We start from the raw sequence: 24,924 nt of genomic DNA, 5'->3' as shown, positions 1-24,924 counted from the left end.
CGGTCAGCACAACACCCCACGGCACCTCCCGCGGGACCTGGCACGGGGCTGGGGTGACCCACTGCTGCAAAACCTAAGCGGGGAGGTTAAAGAATACCTTCAAAAAAATCTCACCGGCTTCTGTGCCTTTTGTCTGATTCCCCTGCATTACATCGCACAGGGAGGAGAAGCCAGCTCGCCGTCTCATCGATGCACTTCCAGTCATTTTATTCCGGCTGACGAGGATTGCACCATACTTTTTATAGCACTTTCCTTCGCTTCAATCCAATTTTTAAAAGGGAGCTGCTTATTAAAAAAAAAAAAAAAAACAGCTTTGGAAGGATTTCAAGCGTTTCTCCTCGGTTCCGTATGGCTTTCAGATTTGCAATCCCTTTCTATTTAATTTGGCAAATGCAAAATAAACATACCGCAAGAGCGGACTTCCCCAGAGCAATTTTTATACCTGACTAGTGTAGAGAAATGTATTTGGAAGGCGGCGCTGGGGCTCACGTTTCTTTTTATTTAGATCTGTATTTATGAAGCTAAGCCTATTGATAATAGCCTTCCTGTATACCAGCCAATAAACCAGTTCCTTATGTGGTATTAATTTCGTTAGTAATGATATGGCCCTCATAGGACTCTGATAAGGGTTCGTCCATCGCACATTAACACATCCGAAGTTAGTAGGGTTGGGAAATCGCGAACAATGTTACAGGATGAAATGCGGGAAGGAAAAAAACCTCGAAGGGTTTCTATAGGCTGGGAAATCTACCCCTGTCACCGCATCCCACGGGCCGGTCCGAAGGAAATCGCGCTGTGACGCTCGCCCCACCACGCTGGAAAAAACAGGCAGGCGGCTTTCCACGGAGATTTTATGGATGTTTCGAAGTTACAGCATCCCCTGCGTGCCCGGGGCCGCGAAGGGAGTCTGGGGAGGGCCCCGCGGGAAGGGACACTGCCCTCCTGCCACAAGGAGGGATTCCACCAGGACAATATCACGCTGTGGAAAAAAAGCTTTCCCCCGCGGCAGGCAAACACTGCGGGACAAGACCACGTGCGGTTTGACAGATCCGTGGGGCGAGGGGACAGAGGTGCTCCCTGGGGGTTTTGAAGGCCGAGGGTAGGGGCCGGGGAATTCGGGGCGCCGAGCCTGCCCCAGCATCACCTCTCACGCAGGCAGCGGCCCCGTCACCGCCGCCAGTGCCCTCCCGGACACGGCAGCCAGGTGTCCGGCTGCGGCTCTCGTCCCGGGCGGTGATGACGCCCGGTCGGCCGCGGCTCTCGCCCGCCCGACCTTCTGGAAGAGGAAACCGGCCCAGGGCTGCTACTCCAGGCGGCGTGCAGGCGCGAGGAGCGAGTGATGCTCCTCAGGGATGGGCAGGGAGAACTGGGCAGCCTCAGGCTCCCCTTGAACTAAAGTGCCCTTAGTTCCGCGGGCCAGGCAGCGAGGCGACTTCAAAATGGCACAAGCGAGAGATGATGGAAGTGAAAGCAAGTCATCATTAAGCATTTCATTACGAAATCTATCTGTCTCTCTGCCTGCGTCCCTGCCTGTCTGCTATCTGTCTGCTACCTCCGCCACAATTACATATTGACTGGACTGGACTGTCTAGTATCTCGGTATTTATCTAGCTACTCTTATTTCTATTATTTAGTGCATTGCTTAACGGAGACGATGCTTTTGAAGAGGCGAAAAGTGAAAAGACCCAAATGGAGCAGGAGGGAAGGGAGATATAAAAATGATCGTCCAAATATAAACACATCAATAAACACAGTGCACAGCATCCTGCGAGGATCCATTTGAACTGCTCGCGTCTGGATTCTTTCTGTGACATATGTCTGGCTTTATATTTTGAATGGTAATCAGACCTCAAGAAGAATCCGACGTTAACTAAAGCATTAGAAGCTGCAACCGCACAATCAATCCTCCCAGAGTGGTATTGCTCCCTAAGAGATTCCTCAGCGCAGCGGCGAGCATTTTATCTCCAGGAAAATTAAGCCCAGCCTGGCGTCGTGGCGGTGATGTTAGGCTGCAAGCAGCCCCCTTCCTCGGTAGTTTAACGCGGGAGGCACCAGGCCCCTTTATGGTTTCCAATGATCCGTGATAAACAATAACACGTCTTTTATTTCTTAAAAAAAAAACGAGACAATCAAATAAAATGAGCAGAGGCTGAGCATAAAACACCGGGAGAGCCGTGGCTTTATTAATTTCGTGTGACACATAGGCTGCGCAGAGAGGTGAGCAGGCATTGCTGCTGGAAAGCCCAACCACGGGCAGAAAGGAGCGATAGTAAAAGCTTCATCTGGACACCGCTTCAGCCTAGGTATAATAAACATCAGGACCGCCGGGCTATTTTATAGCGGCGCGTGTGATAAGAGGGGAGCAAAACTTGGAGCCAGTACCAGCACAGCCCGCTTCTTCCCTTTCCCTTTCTCCTTCCTCTTCCCCCTTCCTTCCCCCTTCCTTCCCCCTTTCCCGTTCCCCCTTCCCCTTCTTCTTCCCGGGAGCGCGGCTCCCGCCTGGGCGCAGGCGCTCGCCCATGTGGTGGAGGCGCGCGCGCCCGTGTGTATGGAAATCCATATTACACATTAATATACATCTATCTTCCAAATTCAGAGGTCGACCTGAGAGCAGCTCTGTGCATACGAAACCAGACGGGGAGGGGTTGCTGGGGAGGCCCGGGCTTCCATTGGCTGCGGGCGCCTGCCGTGGTGCGGGGGTATCTCTCATCATATTCAGCATGTTTTGCACAAGAAATGTCAGCCAGAAAGGGCTATCTGCTCCCTTCGCCAAATTATTCCACAACAATGTCATGCTCCGAGAGCCCGGCTGCAAACTCTTTTTTGGTAGACTCCCTGATCAGCTCGGGCAGAGGGGAAGCGGCGGGAGCAGGAGGCGGAGGCGGAGGCGGAGGCGGCTACTATCCCAACAGTGGTATCTACCTGCCACAGGCGTCCGATCTGTCCTACGGGCTGCAAAGCTGCGGACTTTTCCCCGTTCTGGGCAAACGCAATGAAGGTACTTCTCAAAGCATGGTCCCCAGCTCGCACTCCTACGTGTCAGGGATGGAAGTGTGGCTAGATCCCCCCCGGTCCTGTCGCATGGAAGAACCGGACAGCCAGCAGGCCACATCGTGCTCCTTCGCTCCCAGCATTAAGGAGGAGAGCTCCTACTGCCTCTATGACTCAGAGAAATGCCCCAAGGGCTCGGCCGCCACAGACCTCGCTCCTTTCCCCCGGCTGAGTGCCGAGGTCAGCCCAGCCAGCAGCGGCGGCGGGGTCCCCGTCCCGGGCTACTTCCGCCTCTCCCAGGCTTATGGCACTTCCAAGAACTACGGCGCGGGGCCAGCCGGGGCTGCCCCTTTCCCTCCGCAGCCCCCCGGCAGCTTCCAGACGCCTCCATCTTTGCCTCCCGTCCCGGACGCGGGGAGGAAGGAGGATGAGGAACGCTCCCCAAGCCCCTTGGCGTGCGTCTCCCAGAGGGAGGACGAGACTCAAGCTTCATCTTCCACCGCAGAGGAGCTCTCACCAGCTCCGTCAGAGAGCAGCAAAGCTTCTCCCGAGAAAGAGCCTGTAGGTAAGCGAATGATGATGGTGATGGTGGTAGTGATGATTAAGGAGAAAGAAAAGAAAGAGAGAAATAAATAAATAAAAAAATAAATAAAAAATAGCCATTGAGGACCATAGCGGCATTGAGATGCGAAAGGAGGATCCCAGCTGCCCCGCGGGGCTGCCAAGAAGCGCTGCTCAGACTGACCTTCTGAACTTTGTAATATTCGGGCATGGGGTTGCCGTAAAAATTAATGTCCATCCTATAGTTTAAAACCCTTAGAGCCTCCGCTAAGGGCAACGTTAGCCTGCATGCTGCTCAAACATATAGAAAAACAAGATCAATCTCTCCCCCGTGATGGGAAGATGCCTACCAGATAGCAGAGATGTTTGTAAAGCATCCAAAATAAGCAATAGGCAGTGCCAATAAATAAACCTATTAACGCGGTAAGTTATATTTTACGATCCAAAATGCTTTTCAGAATAACAACCGCGCTGAAATGTGCTGCTATCAAATTAGACTGATGAATGCACGGCGAATATCCTTCTGCACCTACACTAGATAACAGAGTTCTTATTTATACATTTCCTTATTTATTTCCCTTTCGTGTTCCCATGGTGAAAACATAATTCCCCTACCCCGGACGGCAGACTTTTCAGGAGCTTCTCTCCGTCCGCTTTTCGGACGCCCTCTTATTCCTTTCGGGCGACCCATTGGAAAGTAGTATTTAGAGAAAAAGGGAGAAAAAAAAAAAGGGTCGGCGAAAAAACTGCTAGAGAGCCAACCCCAAAACACTGACTGCTCTGAGCCATCAAGGGATTGGTGTTACCTCTTTCCCAGCCAGTTCCACTGATAGAAATTACCTCGAAACGTTTTTATTATTGTCATGACTGTGTTTTTTTCTTCCTCGAAATGGTTGGAAAAGAGAAGGCCATGGCGAAATTCTCCGGAAAGGCAGGGAGGCTCCGGCTCCCCAGTTCACCTTGTTTTCCACCTCCGTAGCACACTTTACAAAGTCCTTATCGGGAGGCTTTGTTTTTTTGGAAGCAGGTGCCTGGGGAGAAGGAAATAAGACTGCAGGCCTTTTCACCAACTGCCCCCAGTACCAGAATGGCCGACAGGGAGAGGGTAGGAGCTCGTTTTGGAGGGTCAGAGATGAGCTAAAATCTGCGGCACCCTGCCCCACCAGAGGCTGTCCGGAGGTTTTTGAGCAGTGGCAGTTCTTACCCAGACATATCCAAAACCTTTGGGAAACCGTTTTGAATCCCTCGGTTTCTTCAAGGATACCCCACATTTCAGTTCTCCGCAGCTGGCGGAGTGAGCCTATCGCGCACACAGACACAGGCACACACACAGATGCTCCTTCCACCCTCTGCCCCGCAGCTCTTTGCCTCCTACCCGATGGTAACGTCCATTTTTTACTTTCTCAAAACTAGGCAATTCAAAAGGAGAAAATGCAGCAAACTGGCTCACGGCAAAAAGTGGCAGAAAGAAACGATGCCCCTATACCAAGCATCAAACTCTCGAGCTGGAAAAGGAGTTTCTATTCAATATGTACCTGACTCGTGAGCGTCGCCTAGAGATCAGCCGCACAGTCCACCTCACAGACAGACAAGTTAAAATCTGGTTTCAGAACCGCAGAATGAAACTGAAGAAAATGAACAGAGAGAATAGGATTCGGGAGCTCACAGCCAACTTTAATTTCTCTTGATGAACCCATAAACACATCTTTATGGTTTAAAGAGCCAGTATCATTTTCCTAGGCTGTATTCATCCGCACCTGTATGGATTAACGATTTTAGGCGCTCTCAATATGTCTCTAACCTCTTAAGAGCTACTTTGGGGGGTGGGCGGACTTGAGTCACGCTAAAGCACAAAATGCCGTGTGTGAACCTCCCCTCTTCCTTCAGCCTTTCCCGGGGCCAATTTGTTCCTCTAAGCTTTGATACACAAAAATAGCATTTCAGAAGCTGCAAATATGTTTTCCCCTATCTCTCTCTCTGAAAAGTAAACAATCCTGGTTAAAGGTGCATTCTTTTAAAATATAAGTGCTGTAACTCGGACCGTAGATAGCTGCACAATGAATAACTTAAGCGTTGCCATATTTCTATATATTGGTAGCTTTCCCCTTCTCTGTTTGCCTTTTCTCCCCCTCCCCCTTTTTTCCTTCAAAAAGCGGGACTTAAAATAATGAAATGCAGGCATCCTTTAAAAGGGTTTCACGGGAAGGGATGTTAGGAGTGATTTTCTTTTCTTTTTTTTTCTTTTTTTTTTTTTTTTACACTTTACCTTAAAAGCCAATATTACAGCTTTAAATTTGGCCAGGAAAATGAAATATCTTCTCTTTAAAGATATAAAAGAGTTCCTTTTACTCATGGACTAAATTATTACAGTTACCTCTGAATTCCTCTCGCTGGTTGTAGATATTTACTTAATGTAGTTTTGCTTAAATATGTGAATTTGGTGATTTTCATTTGTGTCTATATATAACGTTACCATTGGTAACGCATGACAAGCACACAGAAATTCCCCCTTGAGAAGAAAATAGTCACTTTTTTCCTTACTAATTTCACTGAAAAGTATATATATCCTGAACATCAGATGGACTTTCTGAGCCAGAGTCTGAGATTGCGAGGGAGAATATGTTCGTCTTCCTTTATACTGTGAAGTTACATGCATTAAAGGGTCAAACATATAGGTGAAAAAAAATTAAAAGATTAAAAAAAAAGAAAGAAGGGGAAAAAGCTATAATACAGATATGGATAAATGTCTATTATTATTAAAATGCCGATACTGTTTTAAGCAAATGCATTCTATCGTAATTATAAATGTTAGTTCTAGCTATATCTAGTTCTTACCTTAAATCGGAATAAATTAATATTGTAATGCTGCTGTGCGTGAAAAAGACGATGTTTATGTTCTCATAGAAGAATAAAAAAATGTGGAATGAATCCTTTTAATTTTACCTCTTTTTGTGACTGTTTATCCTCAGGTTCTACTTTATGTCTTCGAGAACTTTTACAACAGGAATAGTTGCCTAAACCCCCTGCAATTACTTTAGGAATCTATTTAAATATTACCTAGACGGTCGTAATTTGTCTGGGCCATATAGCGATGGTGCTCTAAGGTTTGTCGGCTTTTGTTCAGTTTTATGACTTGCTAGTATATCTGGATTGTTGCTGTCTTGAACGAGTGGTTTCAGTTGACTGAGGAACTGCATAGACTGAGGAAGCAAATTACTATTTCTTGAGGGTAGGGAAACGATATATTTCTTCTCTTTTTTTTTTCCTTTTTTTTTTTTTTTTTTTTTTTTGTTAATCGAACACCTACAAGTGTGCGGAGATCTTTAACTCCAGAGGACGTTGACAAAATTCTAGCTTTATCTCAGGGCTGAGAAGAAATCGTAAAGGTGAGCTCATGGGGGGGGGGGGGGGGGGGGGAACCCCAGCCTCACTTCCCTGCCAGAGGACCCCTCCAGACAAGGCTATTCCCTACCTGGCTGCATGTGGAAGAGCTTATTTCACATAGGCTGCCTTTCCCTTTTTTTTTTTTTTTTTTCTTTTCTGTTCCCTTTCCCTTTCCTTCTGCATGCTCTCTTCCTTGCTGCATGTTTAGCTAATAGGGTCTTGCACAAAGGGAAGGCGAAAGGAAGGCTGGAAGAGAAGTCAGCTAATGCTTCCTTGCAAGGGTATATGTATGCCGGGAGGAGGGGGGGGGACAGACTTTGAACCCGGGCTTCTTGGGAGCCGTTAGCTTTTCGTGATGTAACATTGTCGTGCACGGCCCTTTTTTCCCCGATTACATCTGCATGGAAAGGCGAAAGCTGCCCGCGCGCGTGTGTGTGGGTGGTTGCTATTATATTTTACTCTTGTTTTCATTAACCCACCCGAGGCTGGTCGGGGGGCGCGGAGGGGCGCCGGTGGGGTGGGCGGGAGGGCGAGAGGGATGTTTTAGTCACGTTTCTGGTTTTATTTTCGTAGCGGGATCCTTGCGTTAAGGACCACGGCAATGGGGAAAGTAATTATTAGCGCCTGAGAACTGCTCTGTGGTTTAGGTAGTTTCATGTTGTTGGGGCTCCACCTTTCTCTCTACAGCACGAAACTGCCTTAATTACTTCAGTTGATATCATCACCAGGTATGCTTGGTGCGAGGGTCCTTTCTACCCGAAGAAATCTTAGCGCTGAAGTGAACTGTAGGCGTCAAGTCCCAATGCCATTGTTTCCCATCTGCAGCGGAGCCTCCTTTGATTCCTCAGATAAACACGGCAGCCGAGGGGGGAAGCTTGACAAGTTCTTCAAGGTTAGCTAGCTCCTAAGCGAGTCCCTGCCTGCTTGCGGGTTTTTAATATATCTCGTTGGCTGCATTCAAGGTCAGGTGCGTTTTTGCATTCCGCTCGGCGTGGGTCGAGCTCGGGGGGCCGGGGGGAGGTGGGTGGCTGTTTAATTTTTCAATCTGGATTTATTAAAAACCAAGAGACCTGAAAGCGTGCCTGGGGGAGGGGGTGCGGATAGATCAAACCTGCCTGCCCCGCTCCAGGCGTCATCAAAAACAAGGGCCCGGAGCGCAGCGCCCGCGGCCGGGCGGACCCACCGGCGGCTCTCGGCCCCCGTGGTGCGGTGGCCGGTGCCGCGGGAGCCTGGCGCACGGCTCCGCCGCCTCCGTGCCTCCTCCGTCGGGCCCGCTACCCCGAGGATGCCCCGGGGCGCCGGCAGCCCCGCGGCCCGCAAGGCCTCGGTTACGATCACGATTGCGGTGCGGGCTCTCCGCGGCGGCGGAACGGGCAACAGCGACCTCTCCGGGCCCGCTGCCGTCGCCGCCACCGCCGCCTTTTGTGTTCGCAGCGCGACCGCGGGCAATGGGCGGGCTCCCGCCGGGCCCTCCGCCAGCAGCCAGCGCCGCCGCGGCCGCGGAGCGGGGCACCCTTCGCGGAGGAAAGGAGGGCGGGGAAACGGACAGAAAACTCACTCGTTGCTCATATATTTATTATTATTTTTAGCGGTCGTGATTATTTTTGCCTTAAAAAAAAAAAAAAAAAGGTAAAATCGAAAAAGTTTTTCGAAACTTCAGCCTGGGCTGCAGGAGCTCTGATGAGTTTGGATAGCGGATTTCAGCCATCCTCTGAAAAGCAGCTGTCCCCGGCCGGGGCAGGAGCAGAGCTCTGCATTGCAGTCAAATTGAAGTGCTTGTGTTTGCCTCTACACACAAGGTCTGCAGGGTCTGTGTACATTTCGGGAAGTGTATTTACAGTGCCTGTGTCTGTGTGTGCCTGTATGGCGTCTTTTGCCTCTGCCCTTTCGATTCCCATTTTAATCGCCTCATCCTGATTTTGGACTGCTTCCTCTAAATTCTGAATCATTTTTTCTCTTCACTGTGCCAAAACGCTTCCGTGGCCACGGTACCGCCGCTGGTTCCGTGAGAGAGGTCTGCAGTGGCAGGAAACCCTGGGGAAAGGCGATCCTGAACTTCCCGTTCAGGAGAGATCGCCAACGCCCGCGGATTCCTTCCCCGCGCCCTCGTAAGCTCCGCACCTCCGTGGTGCGTGGCTAATGAAGCAACGCTTGCAGATGCCCCCCCGCTAAAAACCTGACCAGATCCTTCCTGATGCAGCCGGGGGTCGGAGCTAGCGGAATGGGAGCACTGCTAGTTCGGTTATGTTGGGATGGAGGACAGGGAGTACTTTCATTCGGACACGACCGCTCCAGTAGTGCTTCGTTCCTGGGAATTCTGGTTTCATATAGCATTTTAATGTCAATATCTGTTTCTGCCCTGTTCGGGGTCTTTTGCTCCCGAAGGTGTAGGTCACCAAAACCTTAAGACATTTGCAAAGTAAATTGACGAAGCGAAATCTCCTTCGTATATCATATGAAAAAATGTACTTTGGGTGAAAATGGATCTAAAACGATGATAAAAGAGTCGAATATCCCAGCGTTATTAACAGCAACGTGACCGCGTGAAAAAATGTCTAATTATTTGCTGTGTTTCTCCTCTTACTGTCTGTACAACCTCTCTTGCCTCTTGGATGCTGGCAGTGAACAAATGCGGAATTTTACAGGGGAAATAAAAATGCAGTCACGTTCTTTTAAACGCTATTGTTATTGTTATTCATTTGCTATTAGTTTTGGTGAGGAACCAAAAAAATAAAACCCGCTGCTGAAATTGAGAACCCAAATTCGAATATAAACATCCAGGACTCCTGCAGCTAAGATTATTTTTTCTGAATGGAAAAAGGAAGTTCTACAATCACATTTCACCACAGCTGACTCTTAATAATAAATACAAATGACGTGGAGTTCCGTCTTTCCAGGAAAGAAATACAATTATTTTTTTCTATTACGGAGTGTCTATACAATGGGAGAGAGGGGGGGAAAAAATAAGCCGAGAGAGCTTTATTAGCATTTTTTTAATTGTTAGAAAGTAACAGGCCCCTTGTTTATTGAGATCTTGCAACTGTTTCACGATTTTCGAACTCTAATGAGGGATAATAATTTCATTACAGGCCTTTGTAATTTTGAGTGTGGGAGAGAGCGGTGTTAAAGTAGGACCTCTATAAGATTTTGGATTAAACTGTTGAGAAGACATGAAAAGAAAAAGAAATTAGGAGAGCGAGAGAGAGAGGGAGAGAGACAGCCCACATTGCGATGTAAAGCTAATTAGAGCCACACTTTCGCACGCACAATATTTACACGCGATTTTAATCATGACTCAGTCGTCCCCTACCATTTGCTGGGCTCTATTTTCAATACAAGATATTTCGAGTAAATTGAGCCTCTCGCGGAGACTTTTTGTGCCCCCTGCATGTTGGTGACCGCGCTCCTTCGCCAGCCACGGGGATAAACAGCGTGAATGTCCGCCAGGGAGAAACCAGGGAGTCGCAGGCATGTTTGCCAAGAGCTCAGCCACTACTTTAATTCCTAACACTGGACTTGGATCTGGCCGCCTCTTACTTTCCCCCGCGCACCCTCCCCTCCTTCTATGGAGGATTGTAACCCTCCGCTCGGCTTCCGATGCCGCTAGCGTGTGTCCTGCAGTCACAGGAGGTGCCAGCAAATAAATAACTATATTTGTACATAAATTTGATTCACCAGAATGCGGGACGGCCGACTGCGAACGCCCCTTTGATAGCCGCCTGGAGAAGCAGGGTGCCTTTCGGCAGAGGGGAGACGGGGCATTTTCTCCCCTTTCCCCCCGCTGCTTCCCTGCATAGTTGAAGAATTAATTGTGGTGATAAATACCGCCGCCCGGCTCTGCCCGCGCTCCTTCCCTCCCGGCCAGGACGGCGGCTCCTCTCCGGCCGCCGCCGCACCGCCGCCCAGCCCCGGCTCCTCTCCCCGGCCTGGCGAGCGAGTACCCGGTCCAAGGGCAGGGGCAGCGGGGAGGACGAGGACGGTGTTTCGGTCACTGCCGCGCCATTCCCGGCGGGGTGGGGTAGTGAAGTGCAGTTTGGTGCGGGCCAGGCTAAATACCGAGCCAGCGCCTGCCCCTGTCCTTCTCCGGCCGGGCGGGGAGGGCCGGCCCTGCGCCGGGGTTTGGGAAAGGGGATACGTTGAATTTGACTTTCCGCTGCCAGCTCTGAGCCGAACGGAGCGGTATTATTTACAGTGGGTTCCCAAACTAAACACAATAGTATAATTTAACCTTTCCAAGCACTCGTAAATTTTTACTGCTGTGAAACACAGCGATGCAAATGAGCGCGCTCATAGTTACTGACTTAATAACAACCCCGTGGCTCCCGAAACAATAACTCCTTATGAAATATAATAAATGTATATTTAAATACAGTATACCGCAACTACTATTTTGCTCTTTTTATTGCTTCAGTTATTGTATCATTTTATGTGAAGGTCTCCGATCACAAGGGTGGCGGGGTTTTTTTTCGCGGAGAACACGACTCAGTGATGGGATGATTAATTTTGATATAAAATAGTCCGCTTAAACAAAAAAAAAATAAAAAAAAAAGAAAATGAGAGAGGGGAGAGAGAGATAGAGAGGAAAAGAGAAAGAGGGGAGGGGGGGGGGCATAATACGGAATCTGATCTTTTAATCTCAGTTGGCCGCAATTAAAACAAACCCCGCCGTATAACTCAAATATCCCTTTGCATAAAAACATATGGCCTCGCTATAAAAATTATGGCTGGAAAACACTGACCCATTAATAGCCCGCGGACTGATTTATACTTTATTGTTCTGCTCCTCCGCCACGTGACGGGCGCAGCCAATGGGCGCCTGCGCTGCCCTCAACTTATTACTGACTCTACTTCTCCGCCAGCACCAAGTTGTTACGTGAAACCCGCAGCCCCGAACCGCGGCGGGTCCGCCGCCCGCCCGCCATGTCGGCTCCCGGGACCCTCAGCAATTACTACGTGGACTCCTTCCTGGTGCCGGAGGGGGACGAGCTGGCGGCGCCCCGCTACGCCCCCGCCCCGCTGGGGCCGCCGCCGCGGCCGGCGGCGCTGGCCGAGCACCCCGAGCTGGCCCCCTGCAGCTTCCAGCCCAAGGCGCCCGTCTTCGGCCCCCCCTGGAGCCCCGCGCACCCCGCCGGCGCCAGCGGCGTCCCCGCCGTCTACCACCCCTACGCGCACCACCAGGCGCCCGTGGCACCGCCCGACGGCAGGTACATGCGTTCGTGGCTTGAGCCTGTGCCGGGCTCCTTGTCTTTCCCCGGGTTACCTACCGGCAGGCATTACGGCATTAAACCTGAACCGCTGGCGGCCAGGAGGGCTGACTGTACCACGTTTGACACTCACACTTTGTCTCTCTCTGATTATGCTTGTGGTTCTCCTCCAGTTGATAGGGATAAGCAAAGCCACGAAGGCGCATTCTCTGAAAGCAATGGAGAAAGTGAGGCAAACGGAGAGAAACCGCAGATCGATCCAAGTAAGTGGGACGGCGAGGGTAATGGACTTCAGGGCTCTGCGCCGGCCGCGGGGAGGTGTCGAGGCGCTGGGGCTAATTACGGGGCCGAGCGCCGGCCGCTGCCGCCGCCGCTGCGCCGGCCCGCCGGGGTCTGCCATCTGCAGAAGCCAGCGCTGCCTTTTCCAGGCTCGAATGGGATCTAGGACGGCTCTGGCTTTCCAGGGTGAAAGGAAAGCAAAAACCCACCCTACAACTGCAACTTAAACAAACGTAAAAGAAAAAAAAATAGCAAACAACAACAAAAAAAGCCCAAAACAAAAAATGCAAACAAAAAAAAAAAAAAAGAGAAAGAGAGAAATGCAATAGCCGCCCATTCCCGCTCCTGCCACCCCAGCAAACTCAGCAGGACGTTCTCACATCCTCCTGCCTCTCCGCGCTCCCACGCGTGGGCAGACGCCGGGGAGAGGAGTGCCTAGAAAGCACTGGATGTGAATCTGATCTTTTTGAGACGGCTCTCAGGCCAGGGCAGCTATTGCTGGGCTGAGAACAGAAACCTCGCCGTTTACTTGGTTCATCCCCTCCCCCTTTCATCTCCTCGGTGGAAAACCCCGGGCTGGATGCTCCCAGGACTACGAGACTGGTGGCAGAGCGCCTCGGGATTACTATCGCGATTAACGCCGTGCGAATAAGGGTCCTAAGAAGGCGAGGGTTTAATTATGCCAGCTGTAGATTAACTCGCCAGCTCCCTGGGTCTTGCCAGGGATGACACAGGAGAAGGCAGAGATTAAAAAGACAAACAATTTCGATGACATGTTGTTCTGGCTGGTCACTGCCCGGGCTGGCAGTTTGAGGTGCGGGGACGCCAGGAAGGAGAGTGGGAGTCAGAGAGACAAAGGAAGAGAGAGGAGGAGAAAGTATTTTAAAATTGTATTCTCCAAACAATAAAAAAGGCGAGGGGAGGAGGGAGCAACGGGGCTTTGCCGCGTGTGGTTGCGTGTGACCTCCCCATGTGTCTGTATTTTGGAATCCATTATGCCCCACGAGCCTCTGTACCTGGGGAAATGAGAGCCACGTCCTAAACACGAATACCGGGACACCTGATGGGTTGTTCCTGCGTGGATTTCCCTCCCAGCCCCCTCCCTCCACCTCTCACCCTCCCCCTCAGCCTGAACTTCTGTTGTTTTCGTTGTAGATAATCCAGCTGCAAACTGGCTCCACGCAAGGTCCACCAGGAAAAAGCGATGCCCTTACACCAAGCATCAGACACTGGAACTGGAGAAGGAGTTTCTGTTCAATATGTATCTCACTAGGGACCGTAGATACGAAGTGGCCAGACTCCTCAATTTAACAGAGAGACAAGTGAAAATCTGGTTTCAGAACAGGAGGATGAAAATGAAGAAAATCAACAAAGATCGAGCGAAGGACGAATGATGGCGAAACGTGGGTTAAAATGAAAACGCGTAATGTAAAAGGGAAAAAAAAAAGTTAAAACAAACAAAAAAATCATCCCCTCGAGCCCTGCCATGCAATGCGTCTGGGTCCAGGCCTCATTTTTTCCCTTGGCAAATTCTGATTATGATTGTACAATGATAGTCACAGAGGCCAGATTGCCAGGAGAGGTACAGTAAGACTTTTGATTTTCTAATAGGAAAGAAAAAGGGGGCATTAGCACGAAAAGGCTATTTAACTGGCTTGTATAAATCTACCTGTTTCTTCACTTAAGGAAAGAAAAAAAAAAAAAAAGAAAAAGACTACCTTTTCATAATGCACAACTATTTAGGGACTGTATAGTTTAGTCTACGTAGTTAATTTTATTCGCTCTTTGCGTGGCAGAGAGATCTCTGCTCTAATACTTGAACACTGTGTTTTATTGTGGTAATTATGTTTGTGACTCAATTTATGTGCTTGGGTGCTGTACCGGATGTAATGGTGTAAGCTAGGATTCAATTTGAACTCAGGTTGTTTATTATAAAAATTGCATAGAGTATAGCTCTGTAGTGTATTAAGTCTTTTCTGTATAATTAGACAGTTAACCTTTGATTGTAAAATATATATATTATATATATCCCAATGCAAAATAATAAAAAAAGGTAGAAAAAACGTTCGTTCGGGATGTCTGGGAATTACGGTTCTCAAAATAAGAAGCAAGTCCTTTTAGTATGCACAGTTGATATATATATAGTACTGTCTTTGTCGGTTGTATATATAATCTATATATTAAAAAAAAAAAAGTAAATGAACAGACTAGCTTAAATATTGTTTTTGCACCAGTGAGCAGTTAGCAGATTTCGGAGCTATACGTATATGTGAAAAGGGTAACTACCTATGGTTTATGTTTGAATTTTAATCGAATGATTTGATGGTTATTGTAATGAAGGTTAATTTTATTGATAATAAATTATACGTTATAAAACCCTACATTTGGTTATTGTAAATTTGTATCGATTAAAAAAAAAGAAAAAATTTGGGAAGTTATGTTGATGCATAACGTACACTGTCTATTTTGAAACAGTTACCTCATGGCCTACTGACCAAATCGTTGTGTTGAAATGATATTTAACTTTTTGCCAAATAAAATATATTGATTCTTTTATATTTTGTGATGTTTTAACATTATTGAGGAGAGGTCTTTCCATGGCGCACCAAATCTCGCCAGCAGATGTGGCAGGGCTAGAGCAGCAGCAGAGGTGAGGCGAGGAGTGTTGTTATTTTCGAGCCAAGACAAACCCACGGTTTTATAGACGCAGCCCCCAGGTGATGGAAATTTGGTCTTAATTTTATCTTAAGCGGACGGATTCAGCTCCTAAATGCCATAGCTGTTCTGAGGGTAGGGATTTCTTCCGCCTTTCCGGGTATGATTTGGTAAGCGGGTGCTTAGCAGGGAGAGGAGGGAGCCCCTTGGATGGCAGCGGGGCGCGGTGCCGAGCTCACGCCGTTTTAATAAAACTCGCCTGCGGGGCGGGGGAACTAGGACCGAACCAAAATGTCCGACGTTCTTTAGAGAGGACAATAATGTAGATCAGCTCAGACAGCGACATTTAAACTGAGATTGCTAATTAGCCTCCACCAGAAAATGTCCAGCTCTAAGTGCGTTTCCGCAATCCATGTGAGAACGCTCGCCTTACCAGAGCGTTCATTTCAAATTCCATGCTAGAGATAATTGTCCATGCAAAATATGTTATTCCAAACGTCATCCACTTTTTTCCTTCCCTTCCCTTCACTTTTATATATATTTTTTTCCTTTTAAATGTCCCGTGGCAAATAAATATAACCCGTCGGGTTTTACTAGCGCCTCCGATTATATATGTATTTATAGATAGATATAGAAACAGATAAAATTTTACTGACAATTATGGTCGAATTTATGGTGTCAGTTTTAGTTGCTGATTTAGGCGAAGGAAATCCGTGGGCTGGCAACAGTCTACAGCGCTGAACACGAAATTGTATTTATTTTCAAAAAGAGAAGGATGGTTTCTTTGGAATGGAAGGTTTCCATATATCCCCTCCCCATTGCACCCACCCCTCCCCCGCCGCCCCAAGCCAAACCAAGCTCAGCAACAAAAGAAAATAGCAAAGTCTATCAGCTTGCTGAAATTTACCCTTGTTTTGGGCGGACATCTTACTGCTCACAGTGGATATCCTCCATAACATGAATCGCAGCACAGTTCTGCATCGCACCGACCCTTGTTTGCAAATATGGCGAATAACAATAAAATGCGACTTGTTTTATGAAGGTACCTTTACACACACATACATATATATTTATGTATTTATATATGTATTGAAAGCAAAATAGGACGGAACACGCTTATGGTCTTGGCAGAAGTTGTTGTTAGGAAAAAATCAGAGCCATACTACAGTGCAATAAAAGAAAATGACTGCTGTAACCGTTTATGGGGTGTAAAACGCTGCAGGGCTGAAGACAAAACTTAGGGAGCCGGCAAGAAGTTTACAGATGTGCAGAACTGCGGGAGGAAAAAGTGCTTTAGACTTCACCTAAAAAAAAAAAAAAAAAAAAAGGAAATAAATCCGAGGTAAGATTTGATGAGTTCTAATTAGCAAAAGGGAGCTCGTTCTGGCGTGCATACACACAAAAAAACCCTAATTGATCCCCGAGCCAGTATTTGGGGATGCTGGGACGCCCTCTGTTGTTGCAGACAGAGGCAACTTCAAAGAATCAGCATTAAGAGTGTGTAATAAATGACGGGTCTGCAAACTGTCTGGAATTCGGCTCTTAATGAGTTTACAACTGTCCAGCCACAATTAAGATTTTCTACAAAAGCCTTTTCATTTGTTTTGTCTGGCTGTTTTAGATAAAGCGGGAGAGCGGAAATAACAACCTTTTATTGGCCTTCCCGTGCTTAAATCCAGGCTGGGAGGTGGACATTTATCTTGCCGTGGGCTGGCGGGCCCGGGAGAGGCGCGGGCTGCGGCGGGCCGGGCCGGGCGGCGGCGGCGCTGCGGTGGCGGCCGAGCGGCGGCAGGTGGCGCTGTGAGCCCGCGAAACAGCGCCCGGCCGCCCTCCGCCATCAAGCGCTCGGCCGCCTCCCCGACAGCTCCTAAAATGTCGACTTTATGGGAGTATAAGTGCTCTCGGAAGCTCTGCGTTGGTTTTAATGGAGGCCGATAGGTTCTAGGGTGCTTTTTCCCCCCTTATCCCCGAGTTTTTCCTCGCTTTATCCCGCCGACCGAGCGCCGTCAAGGCGGTGTTTACCGTCCGGCCACGCTCACTGCGCTCGTGGTGAAAGTAAAGCTTGATCTGCGCCAAGGACACGCTGTGCATTTTTTATTCTCAAAATACCGAGACATCTCCTACTATGCGATAGAGGCGGATGGAGCCCTGGCACCGAACTGCCAGCTCCTTTTTCTCTCTCTTGCCCCAAATCTTTGCCCTTCTCTGAGCCTGCAAACAGGGTATCCTGATTTCCCGAAGGGCTGGTGAGAAATGAAATATTGGGAGAAAGAGGGGATTAAAGGGTTCGGGCAGGATATAAGAGGGTCTCCCCGTCTCAGCCTGGGAGGGGAGAGCCCGAAGAGCTTCACCCTTGGAACTCGGGGGCCAACCGATGGATTTTCCAATGCCCTTGTCGGCTCCGCATGTCTGAGACAGCGGTGCGGGGAACCGGCAGTGCTGCAAAAATCTTGTTTGAAAATTATTTACCGGCGGGTGAAATTCTTCAACAGCTGTCTTTGATACAAATAAAAAGCCCTGCTTGTGTCCGAAGCAATTTCGGCTCCATGGGACCCGTTGTGATTACATTACCCAGATGTGAGAAGGCTGATGCTCTGCAAACTTGACGTGTCTCTCAAAGTCATTCCTAACTTGTTCTCGCCGTCTGTTTTGTTTCCTCGAATCGCTTTCCTATTTTTCTTTTTTTCTTTTTCCCCCTTTTTTCCTTTTTAATTCCTTTTTTTTTTTCCCCCGCTTTGCTTTTGTTGGCTCCCGCGTCTTGAGAATGAGGCTTAGTGTGGAGTTGTGGAATATTTTCAGATGGCAATTGCCAAAAGAAATGGGGAAAAAAGTAATTGGAAGGAAAATAAATGCAGGGGGAAAGGAAGCATAAAATATGGACTGAAGTATAAACGTTGTATTTTGTAAGTTTAAGCCAGACAACTAAACAAATGTCTGCATAGTACTCTGTAACAGAACTACCTTCTCTGCATCTTACTTACATTTCCTTAAATCAAAGCCATTCCCTTTATATCGAAGTTCAGCACTAGGAATGCACTGAGCTAGTTTTTTTTCCCGCACTGATTCAAATACTTAATTCTTTCTAGGGATAAAGACTAACAGCCACTCCCTGCTTTCTAACAAGAGCCTTGCTATCAAATATTTGTCTACAATGGCATTGCTAAACTTATTATGATTAATTATATTTTTTCCTTGGGCAGTAAAATTATACTGAAATTAAAAAGTGTTTATGCATCGTCATACTAAGTAATAACTTGGCACAGCATGTTCCATTATAATCGTGGATAAATTATGGCGAGAACAGATTCCAAACCAACAAAATCTTCTCTGCTACGAACCACATCAAGATACTGCTTAGTACACAAGCCATAATCATGTAGTGCTCCCAGGTCGCTTATAACTTACGAGCACCGTTTTATCACTACATTTTACTTCCCGGAAAACCTCAGTGCCAAAGAGGGGTAGTCCAGAGATTACAAGGGGAAGAAAAAACAAAATAAAAATAAAGATTAAAATAAATAAATAAATAAATAAATAAACAACCCAAAAACCCCAAAACTAATCCGTCCTAGAGGATTATCTGTAAAGCGTGTGAGAATATTGCCATGATCAAAAACTTGAAATCTGTGCCTGTTCACCCTTTCCCGATTAGAAAGAAAATAAGTCAAAATGAAAAGCGTGTTTACAGGCGCGGGGATCTAGCCTGATACTGTAAGCTACAAAACGAGAGATTTCAGAGCTTTTTTCAGAAGCAGCGTTATGCCTAACTCTCAGAGGGTGGGGGGGGGGGGGGAGTCAACAAGGTGGCGGGGACTCATGTCTAGGGGTGCTTCTAGCATTTATTCAGTAAAGGCTTTTTGATAAATCTAAAGGGTTGACAGGGAAAAATAAGAGAAAGTAAAATACATAACAAAAAAAAACCTGTAAAAAACGTGGCGGCGATAAACACACCTAAGCAAAGAAAAAACACATAAAAGTGCAAATTGTAGAGAATCAGAGAGCTCGAAATACAACCACCCAGACAATCTCTTCGGTCCTACGCTATCCATATTTAAGTCTAGACATTGGTTATATTTGCTGTTTCTTTTTTTCTTGCATCTTGGTATGTTGTCACCAGAATAGCAATTTATTGGTCTAATGCCATCTACTTCAGCCCCTTTGATCTTCTTGGTCGTCGTCTTGTTTGCATCGCATTCGTTTAAGTTCTTGGGCCTCTATTCCCTTCCAGCAGCCTCTTCTGCCGGCAAGTTCCCGCGCCGTGATTGCCACCGCAGGGATATTGTCTAATATTGGTGAATTGGGTGAAATAAGCGAAGGGGCTCTTTCGGCGGCTTCTCCCTTGTGCCTGCGAATAATAACTGCGTTTTCACATAATTAACACTTGGCAAACATTTACCTACATCCACCACATCTGCCTGCTCTGAAGCACCAGTATCTCAGGGATCTGGCTTTCAAGAATTGACTTGCTTCTGTCAGTAACCTGTGTTCATGGGGCCGCAATAATCACGCATAAAGGGTGCCAAGGGGTGCGCGGGTGTGTGTTGGAGGTGTGCGGGGGGGGGAGAGGGTGCTCCACGTTTACAAAACATAAAGTTTAGGGTCCGTGCGAAATATCGCCAAGAACAATTTTAACTGGTGAGAAAGTCTTTGTACACGGGGCACCAAACTATAATTGAAAGGAGAATTTCCGGGGCAATTCCATTGTGCTTCTTCCAGTTTATGATGTGCAATACAGGCAGGCAGTAAAAGCTGTCTTTACCAGGACTCCCTGTCTGAGGGAAGGAAACTCATTTTACGATCCGTTTAAAGGAAGGGCACGGAGCAGCATCCTCAATGGAGAGCCATTCGCATTGTTGGGGATCCCAGCGTTTAGAAAAGCAGCAACTCTCCCCGTTATCCGAGCGTACCGCTGCCGCCTCCCGCTCTGGACTGCAAGGTATGTAGGGCGGAAAGGTAACTCGGGCAGTAAACAGGCGGCGGCGATTTGAAGCCATTTGCAGGCGATTTCTTCCAACTCTGGACTTTCGGTTTATTCTGCTTTTTTCTTCTTGAGACATTCAGAAAGTTGACTCCCCGATTTTATTTTTTTTTCTTTTGGCCATTATTTGTGGCGGGTGGCAGGGGTTTTTTGCGTGTTCTGTTGTTGGGTGGGAGTTTTTTGTTTAGTTGGATGTCGTTGTTCGTTCGGGGGTTTGTTTTCGAGGTTGGTTTTATTTTGTTGTTGTTGTTGGTTTCTTTGGGGCTGGATTTTCCTTTCCTTTCTCCAGGAGAGTGACTGTGATTTTTTTTTTTTTTCACACACCCCCTCCTCCCGGGGGTGTTGACTGCTGGGAATAGCCTTGATTTCCAAGGCTCTGCACCGGAGGGTGGGGGGTACCCCGCAAACGCTGTTGCAGTGTTGCCGCCTGTTTCTTGCCATTGCGCTAGGAGGGGGGTGGGGGGGGTGGTGTGCGACCTGACACACGCATATAAATAAACACACACACACAAACACATATATACATTAAAAAAAAAAAAAGCTTTAAAATCAGATTTTTTGCCAGCGCCCCCGCGGCCGGCCCTTCGGCAGGCTCGGGCGGGGTGCGGTGTCGCCGGGGGCCGGGCGGGCGGCGGCTGGAGGGCGCTGCCGGGCGCGGCAGAGGCGGCAGAGGAGGAGGAGGAGGAGGAAGAGGAGGAGGAGGAGGAGGCGGCGGCCCCGGCCCCGGCCCCGGCCCCAGCCCGACCATGGCCGGGCACCGGCGGGCCCCGGCCGGCACCACCTGTGAGGCGGGCGGGGATTGGCGGGCGGCGTCACATGACCGGTCACGTGCCCCCCGGGCAGCTCAGTCCAAAAGAAAATGGGGTTTGGTGTAAATCTGGGGGTGTAATGTTATCATATATCACGCTACCTCGTAAAACCGACACTGAAGCCTGCCGGACAACAAATCACAGGTCAAAATTATGAGCTCTTCGTATTATGTGAATGCGCTTTTTAGCAAATATACGGCGGGGGCTTCTCTTTTCCAAAATGCGGAGCCTACTTCTTGCTCCTTTGCAAGCAACTCCCAGAGAAGCGGCTATGGACCAGGCGCGGGTGCCTTCGCCTCCTCCATGCCCGGCTTGTACAATGTGAACAGTACCATATATCAAAGCCCGTTCTCTTCCGGATACAGCCTGGGCTCTGATGCCTACAACCTGCATTGTTCCTCTTTTGATCAGAACATTCCCGTCCTCTGCAATGAGCTAACCAAACCCAGCTGTGAGAAAGCGGAGGAAAGCAACCTGCACAACCAGGCTGAGCCTAATTTCCGGATATACCCCTGGATGAGGTCTTCAGGTAGGGGCGAGCGGAGAGGGCTCGGAGCCGTGGCAGCCAGGCAAAGCGTGTCGCCAGGATTACTGTCAGCACAGCCTTTATGGTTTTAATTATAGCCGAGGCGCCATTGCGTAGAAAGCCCGTGGCATTGTATGTAAATGAGTATCATAAAACTTTTTATTGCCCAATTAATGGGTTCTAGCCTCGTAAATTTATTTAACTCCATTTGCTATGGAATTTTAGCATTGAGTTGATTTGCGCTGTTTGCTATGAAAAAGCGGAGAGTTGGCCACGGGCTGCCAGAGCCCCCACGGATAAGGGTCTCCCCTTACCCTCTCGTCGAAGTTGGGGAAAAAAATCCCACTCGCTGGGGAAGGCGGAGGGGGGCAGAGGCGTTTAGGACCGAGGGACGGCATGTCGAGGACTTTGCCAGCCCGCGTTGCCGAGACGCGACACTCTCGTCCCCCCTGCCCTTTCCACGGAGATAAGGATCTATAGAAATGTACTAAACAGGAAAACGGAGAGGGGAGGGGGGGACTGGGGGACGAGTGTATGTGTGTGCGTGTGTGTGCGTGTGTGTGTGTGTGCGTGCGTGTGTGTGTTTGTGCGTGTGCTTGTGTGTGAAAAAGGAGAGCTCTCTTCTGGAGCTAAATGCTATGTATTGTTTACGATCCAGGCGGGATGGGTGGGGGAGCCCACGACATTAAAATAAAATAAATACAGCCCAGCCTTCCAGCTTTTTATTTCCCCTTGCGAAACGTGAAAGTCTGGAAGGTTTTAGGGAAATACATCGCCTGGGGGAAAAGTTCCTCCTCCCAAAAGCAATTTCCTCCCCCACCTCCTCTCGTGAATGCTTTCTCTTCACTTTTTCTAGGTCTCGAGCAACTTAATTTTTGCCCTGCCTGAGCAGGGCAGGTCGTGTGGCTGAAATGTCTTTGTTAGGGCAAAGTGGGGGGGCGGGTGGAAGTCGAAGAAGGGGAGCGTTCACTCTGGCTCGGCCACTTTTATGTTTATTTATTTATTTATTTATTTATTTATTAAAACCATCAATAAGAAAAATTAAAAGAGAAAACTTTCCATTTCTCTTCTTGACTTAACTCCTGGCCCTGTGTGTGCCTGTTTTCAGGTCCAGATAGGAAGCGAGGGCGCCAGACCTACACCCGCTACCAGACTCTGGAGCTGGAGAAGGAATTCCACTTCAATCGTTATCTGACTCGGCGGCGAAGGATAGAGATCGCCCATGCCCTCTGCCTGACGGAGAGGCAGATCAAAATCTGGTTCCAAAACCGGAGGATGAAGTGGAAGAAGGAGCACAAGGAGGAAAGCTCCAGCACCCCGGCTCCCAACGAGCCCACGTCAGCAGCAGCCTCTGTCGAGAAAGTGGAAGAAGATGAAGAGGAGGAGGACTAAGGAGTCCCACCCGAGGAAGAGATCTCTTAGAATAGTGTATGCACATGACAGTTGGAAAAGCTCCCTTTAAAGGAGAAAGGGAAAACAAAAAAAAAAAAAAGAAAAAAAAAGACTTACTGTTTTTATTAAAAAAAATAGGTTCCCTTTAATGATCATCTTGAAAGCGAGCATTTGCAAACATGAAAACATTTCTTGGGTTGGCTTTCCAGCCTTCTCTCCACTCTCCCATACTCCCCAAACCTGCCCTGTGCCGAACCTTTCGGTAATACCTCCTAAGAGCATCTTACCATTAGTTTGGTTTTTTTCTTCATTAACCCAAACCTGGGTGGGCTTCTTCAGGGGACATTTCAGTGGGAGAACTGCTGCTTGCACAGATAGTAAACCATGACCTTCCGAAGTAACTACCTGACTCCATAGTCCCAATCGTGTTTAAGGGGAAAAGTGCATTAGGCTCACATTAAGAAAAAACTACCTAATTTTTAATAAGTAGCTCTGCACTTCTCTTTTTGTTTTATTTTTTTTTTAATTGTTGTTAGAAAAGTATCATAAGTAACAGCTACACTAACAATAGATTGAACAACAACTAAGGGGGGGGAAAATGTTCCACAAACCACTACAATCTACAGCAATTATTTGTACTACCTATTTTCCAGACTACCTACCTATATATCTTGCTCTGCCTACCTATCTTCGAAAGTATACTGTATTTTAGTAGTCAAAAGGATGTTACAAGATAACTAATGTGAATCGCAAAATGCTTTTAGACATGTAAGTGTAGTCGTTCGAAAAGCACGCATCAATAGCTTTGGTATAGAATTTGGTACCGAAAAGTCTGAATATATTTAAATTTAAAATAATATATTTATTCCAAAGCAATTATAAATGAAAACCATATGCTGCAATATATCTTAGTTCTCGATTCTTTGCTATTCCGAGAGAGGAAGCAAAAACACGCCAATATTGTAAAAAGCGGTTTAATATCTCCCGTTGGCTTCTACCTTCAGCTGCTTCTGCTAAAGGCCGTTTTCTTACTCTGTGTTGATCTTACTTAATATAGCGGAAAGTGTTCTTTGAAAAGTGAATTTAAATGATTATGTAACCACCTTTAAAAAAAAAAAAAAACAAAAAAAAATCCACAAACTGTTTGTCCTGATTATCTGAACGTGTTAATATGTAATACCATGAATTTTCCTACAATAGCAGATATTGTAATTTTTTTGTCATTTATATTCGTCTTGAACCTCATTTGTAAGATCATGTCATAAATTGGGAAGTATGTAATTAATTTGGAAACTTCGTAGCATGATGTATTGTTAAGAACTCTGTATAAATCCGTCTTGAAGGTTTGGCTAAAGTTTATTCACAAATTGTATGTTACAATGTGTTTCGGTGTGTTCGTTGTGAACATTTGGATATGCCGTGTAAGTATTGGAAGTGGGAAAAAAAATGTCTGTGAACTCTCTTTGGAAGTGATACCGTGTTCAACTATCTCCCACGATAGATGTGTTTTATGTTACACAGAAAATAAATATGCTTGTTGAATTTGATGAATTGCGTTTCTTTATTAAGGAACCAGTTCGAGGGAAGCACCAAAAAATACGTTACATAGACAAATAAAGAAATTAGACCATCTAAACATTTTTGGGGGGTAATCTGAAAGGAAAAAAAAAACATCAGAAAACAAAACCCACAACAAAATTCCGAAGTGATGAATTAATAGGAATCAGTCAATATCTCTGTCTCTACTTCGCGATATTTTTTTTTCCCCTAGCGTTGTTGATTAATAAAGCGGAAAGCCTTTTTTATGGGAGAGCTTCCTTCCACCGTGCTCTCGTGTCCTCTTGCAGTCATAACCCCAGTCCAGACGATCGGCGATCAAGTTGAAACCGCATGCAGTGAAAGAATATTTTGTAATGAACAGAAAGTGAAATACGAAACTTCCAAGTGTAAATGATCTGGTCGGGTACATGTGTGGTTTGTGTGTGCGGCATTCGGGGGCCAGGGGGCATCACGGTGGCACGAAAATGGGAAAAAATTGCCCCGCTTCAGAAAACGTCTTATTTTTGCCAGGTACCACGTAATGTCAATGAGATCTAATAGTCCCCCTTTTTCTTTTTTTTTCTAATTTAATAATAATAATAATAA

The 24,924-nt window shown here is 47.4% G+C and overlaps 3 protein-coding genes across 3 annotated transcripts; all 3 read left to right on the top strand.

Moving 5' to 3' along the window:
• The first annotated feature begins 2,736 nt into the window (after positions 1-2,736).
• On the top strand, positions 2,737-5,240 carry HOXA10 (homeobox A10). Its single transcript, XM_062495914.1, has 2 exons — positions 2,737-3,556; positions 4,966-5,240. The coding sequence occupies exons 1-2, from the start codon at positions 2,737-2,739 to the stop codon at positions 5,238-5,240; spliced, it is 1,095 nt and encodes a 364-aa protein (XP_062351898.1).
• Positions 5,241-11,839: 6,599 nt separating this feature from the next.
• HOXA9 (homeobox A9) lies at positions 11,840-14,236 on the top strand. Its single transcript, XM_062495900.1, has 2 exons — positions 11,840-12,403; positions 13,575-14,236. The coding sequence occupies exons 1-2, from the start codon at positions 11,857-11,859 to the stop codon at positions 13,811-13,813; spliced, it is 786 nt and encodes a 261-aa protein (XP_062351884.1). The 5' UTR covers positions 11,840-11,856; the 3' UTR covers positions 13,814-14,236.
• Positions 14,237-21,014: 6,778 nt separating this feature from the next.
• HOXA7 (homeobox A7) lies at positions 21,015-24,598 on the top strand. Its single transcript, XM_062495885.1, has 2 exons — positions 21,015-21,390; positions 22,496-24,598. Exons 1-2 carry the CDS (start codon positions 21,015-21,017, stop codon positions 22,777-22,779), a joined length of 660 nt encoding a protein of 219 aa, XP_062351869.1. The 3' UTR covers positions 22,780-24,598.
• The last annotated feature ends 326 nt before the right edge of the window (positions 24,599-24,924 follow it).

The sequence above is a fragment of the Cinclus cinclus genome, chromosome 1 (assembly GCF_963662255.1).
Source record: "Cinclus cinclus chromosome 1, bCinCin1.1, whole genome shotgun sequence".
Lineage (NCBI taxonomy): Eukaryota > Metazoa > Chordata > Aves > Passeriformes > Cinclidae > Cinclus > Cinclus cinclus.
The sequence above is the reverse complement of the archived record's forward strand: the minus strand, read 5'-3'. Positions and strand labels throughout refer to the sequence as shown.

What these genes read in the sequence shown, in the direction of transcription:
- HOXA7 (XM_062495885.1), top strand. Translation starts at nt 21,015, where the DNA reads ATGAGCTCTTCGTATTATGTGAATGCGCTTTTTAGCAAATATACGGCG. An exon ending in CCCCTGGATGAGGTCTTCAG is followed by an intron (nt 21,391 to 22,495) that starts GTAGGGGCGAGC and finishes GCCTGTTTTCAG; the next exon opens with GTCCAGATAGGAAGCGAGGG.
- HOXA10 (XM_062495914.1), top strand. Translation starts at nt 2,737, where the DNA reads ATGTCAGCCAGAAAGGGCTATCTGCTCCCTTCGCCAAATTATTCCACA. An exon ending in TCCCGAGAAAGAGCCTGTAG is followed by an intron (nt 3,557 to 4,965) that starts GTAAGCGAATGA and finishes TCTCAAAACTAG; the next exon opens with GCAATTCAAAAGGAGAAAAT.
- HOXA9 (XM_062495900.1), top strand. Translation starts at nt 11,857, where the DNA reads ATGTCGGCTCCCGGGACCCTCAGCAATTACTACGTGGACTCCTTCCTG. An exon ending in GAAACCGCAGATCGATCCAA is followed by an intron (nt 12,404 to 13,574) that starts GTAAGTGGGACG and finishes TTTTCGTTGTAG; the next exon opens with ATAATCCAGCTGCAAACTGG.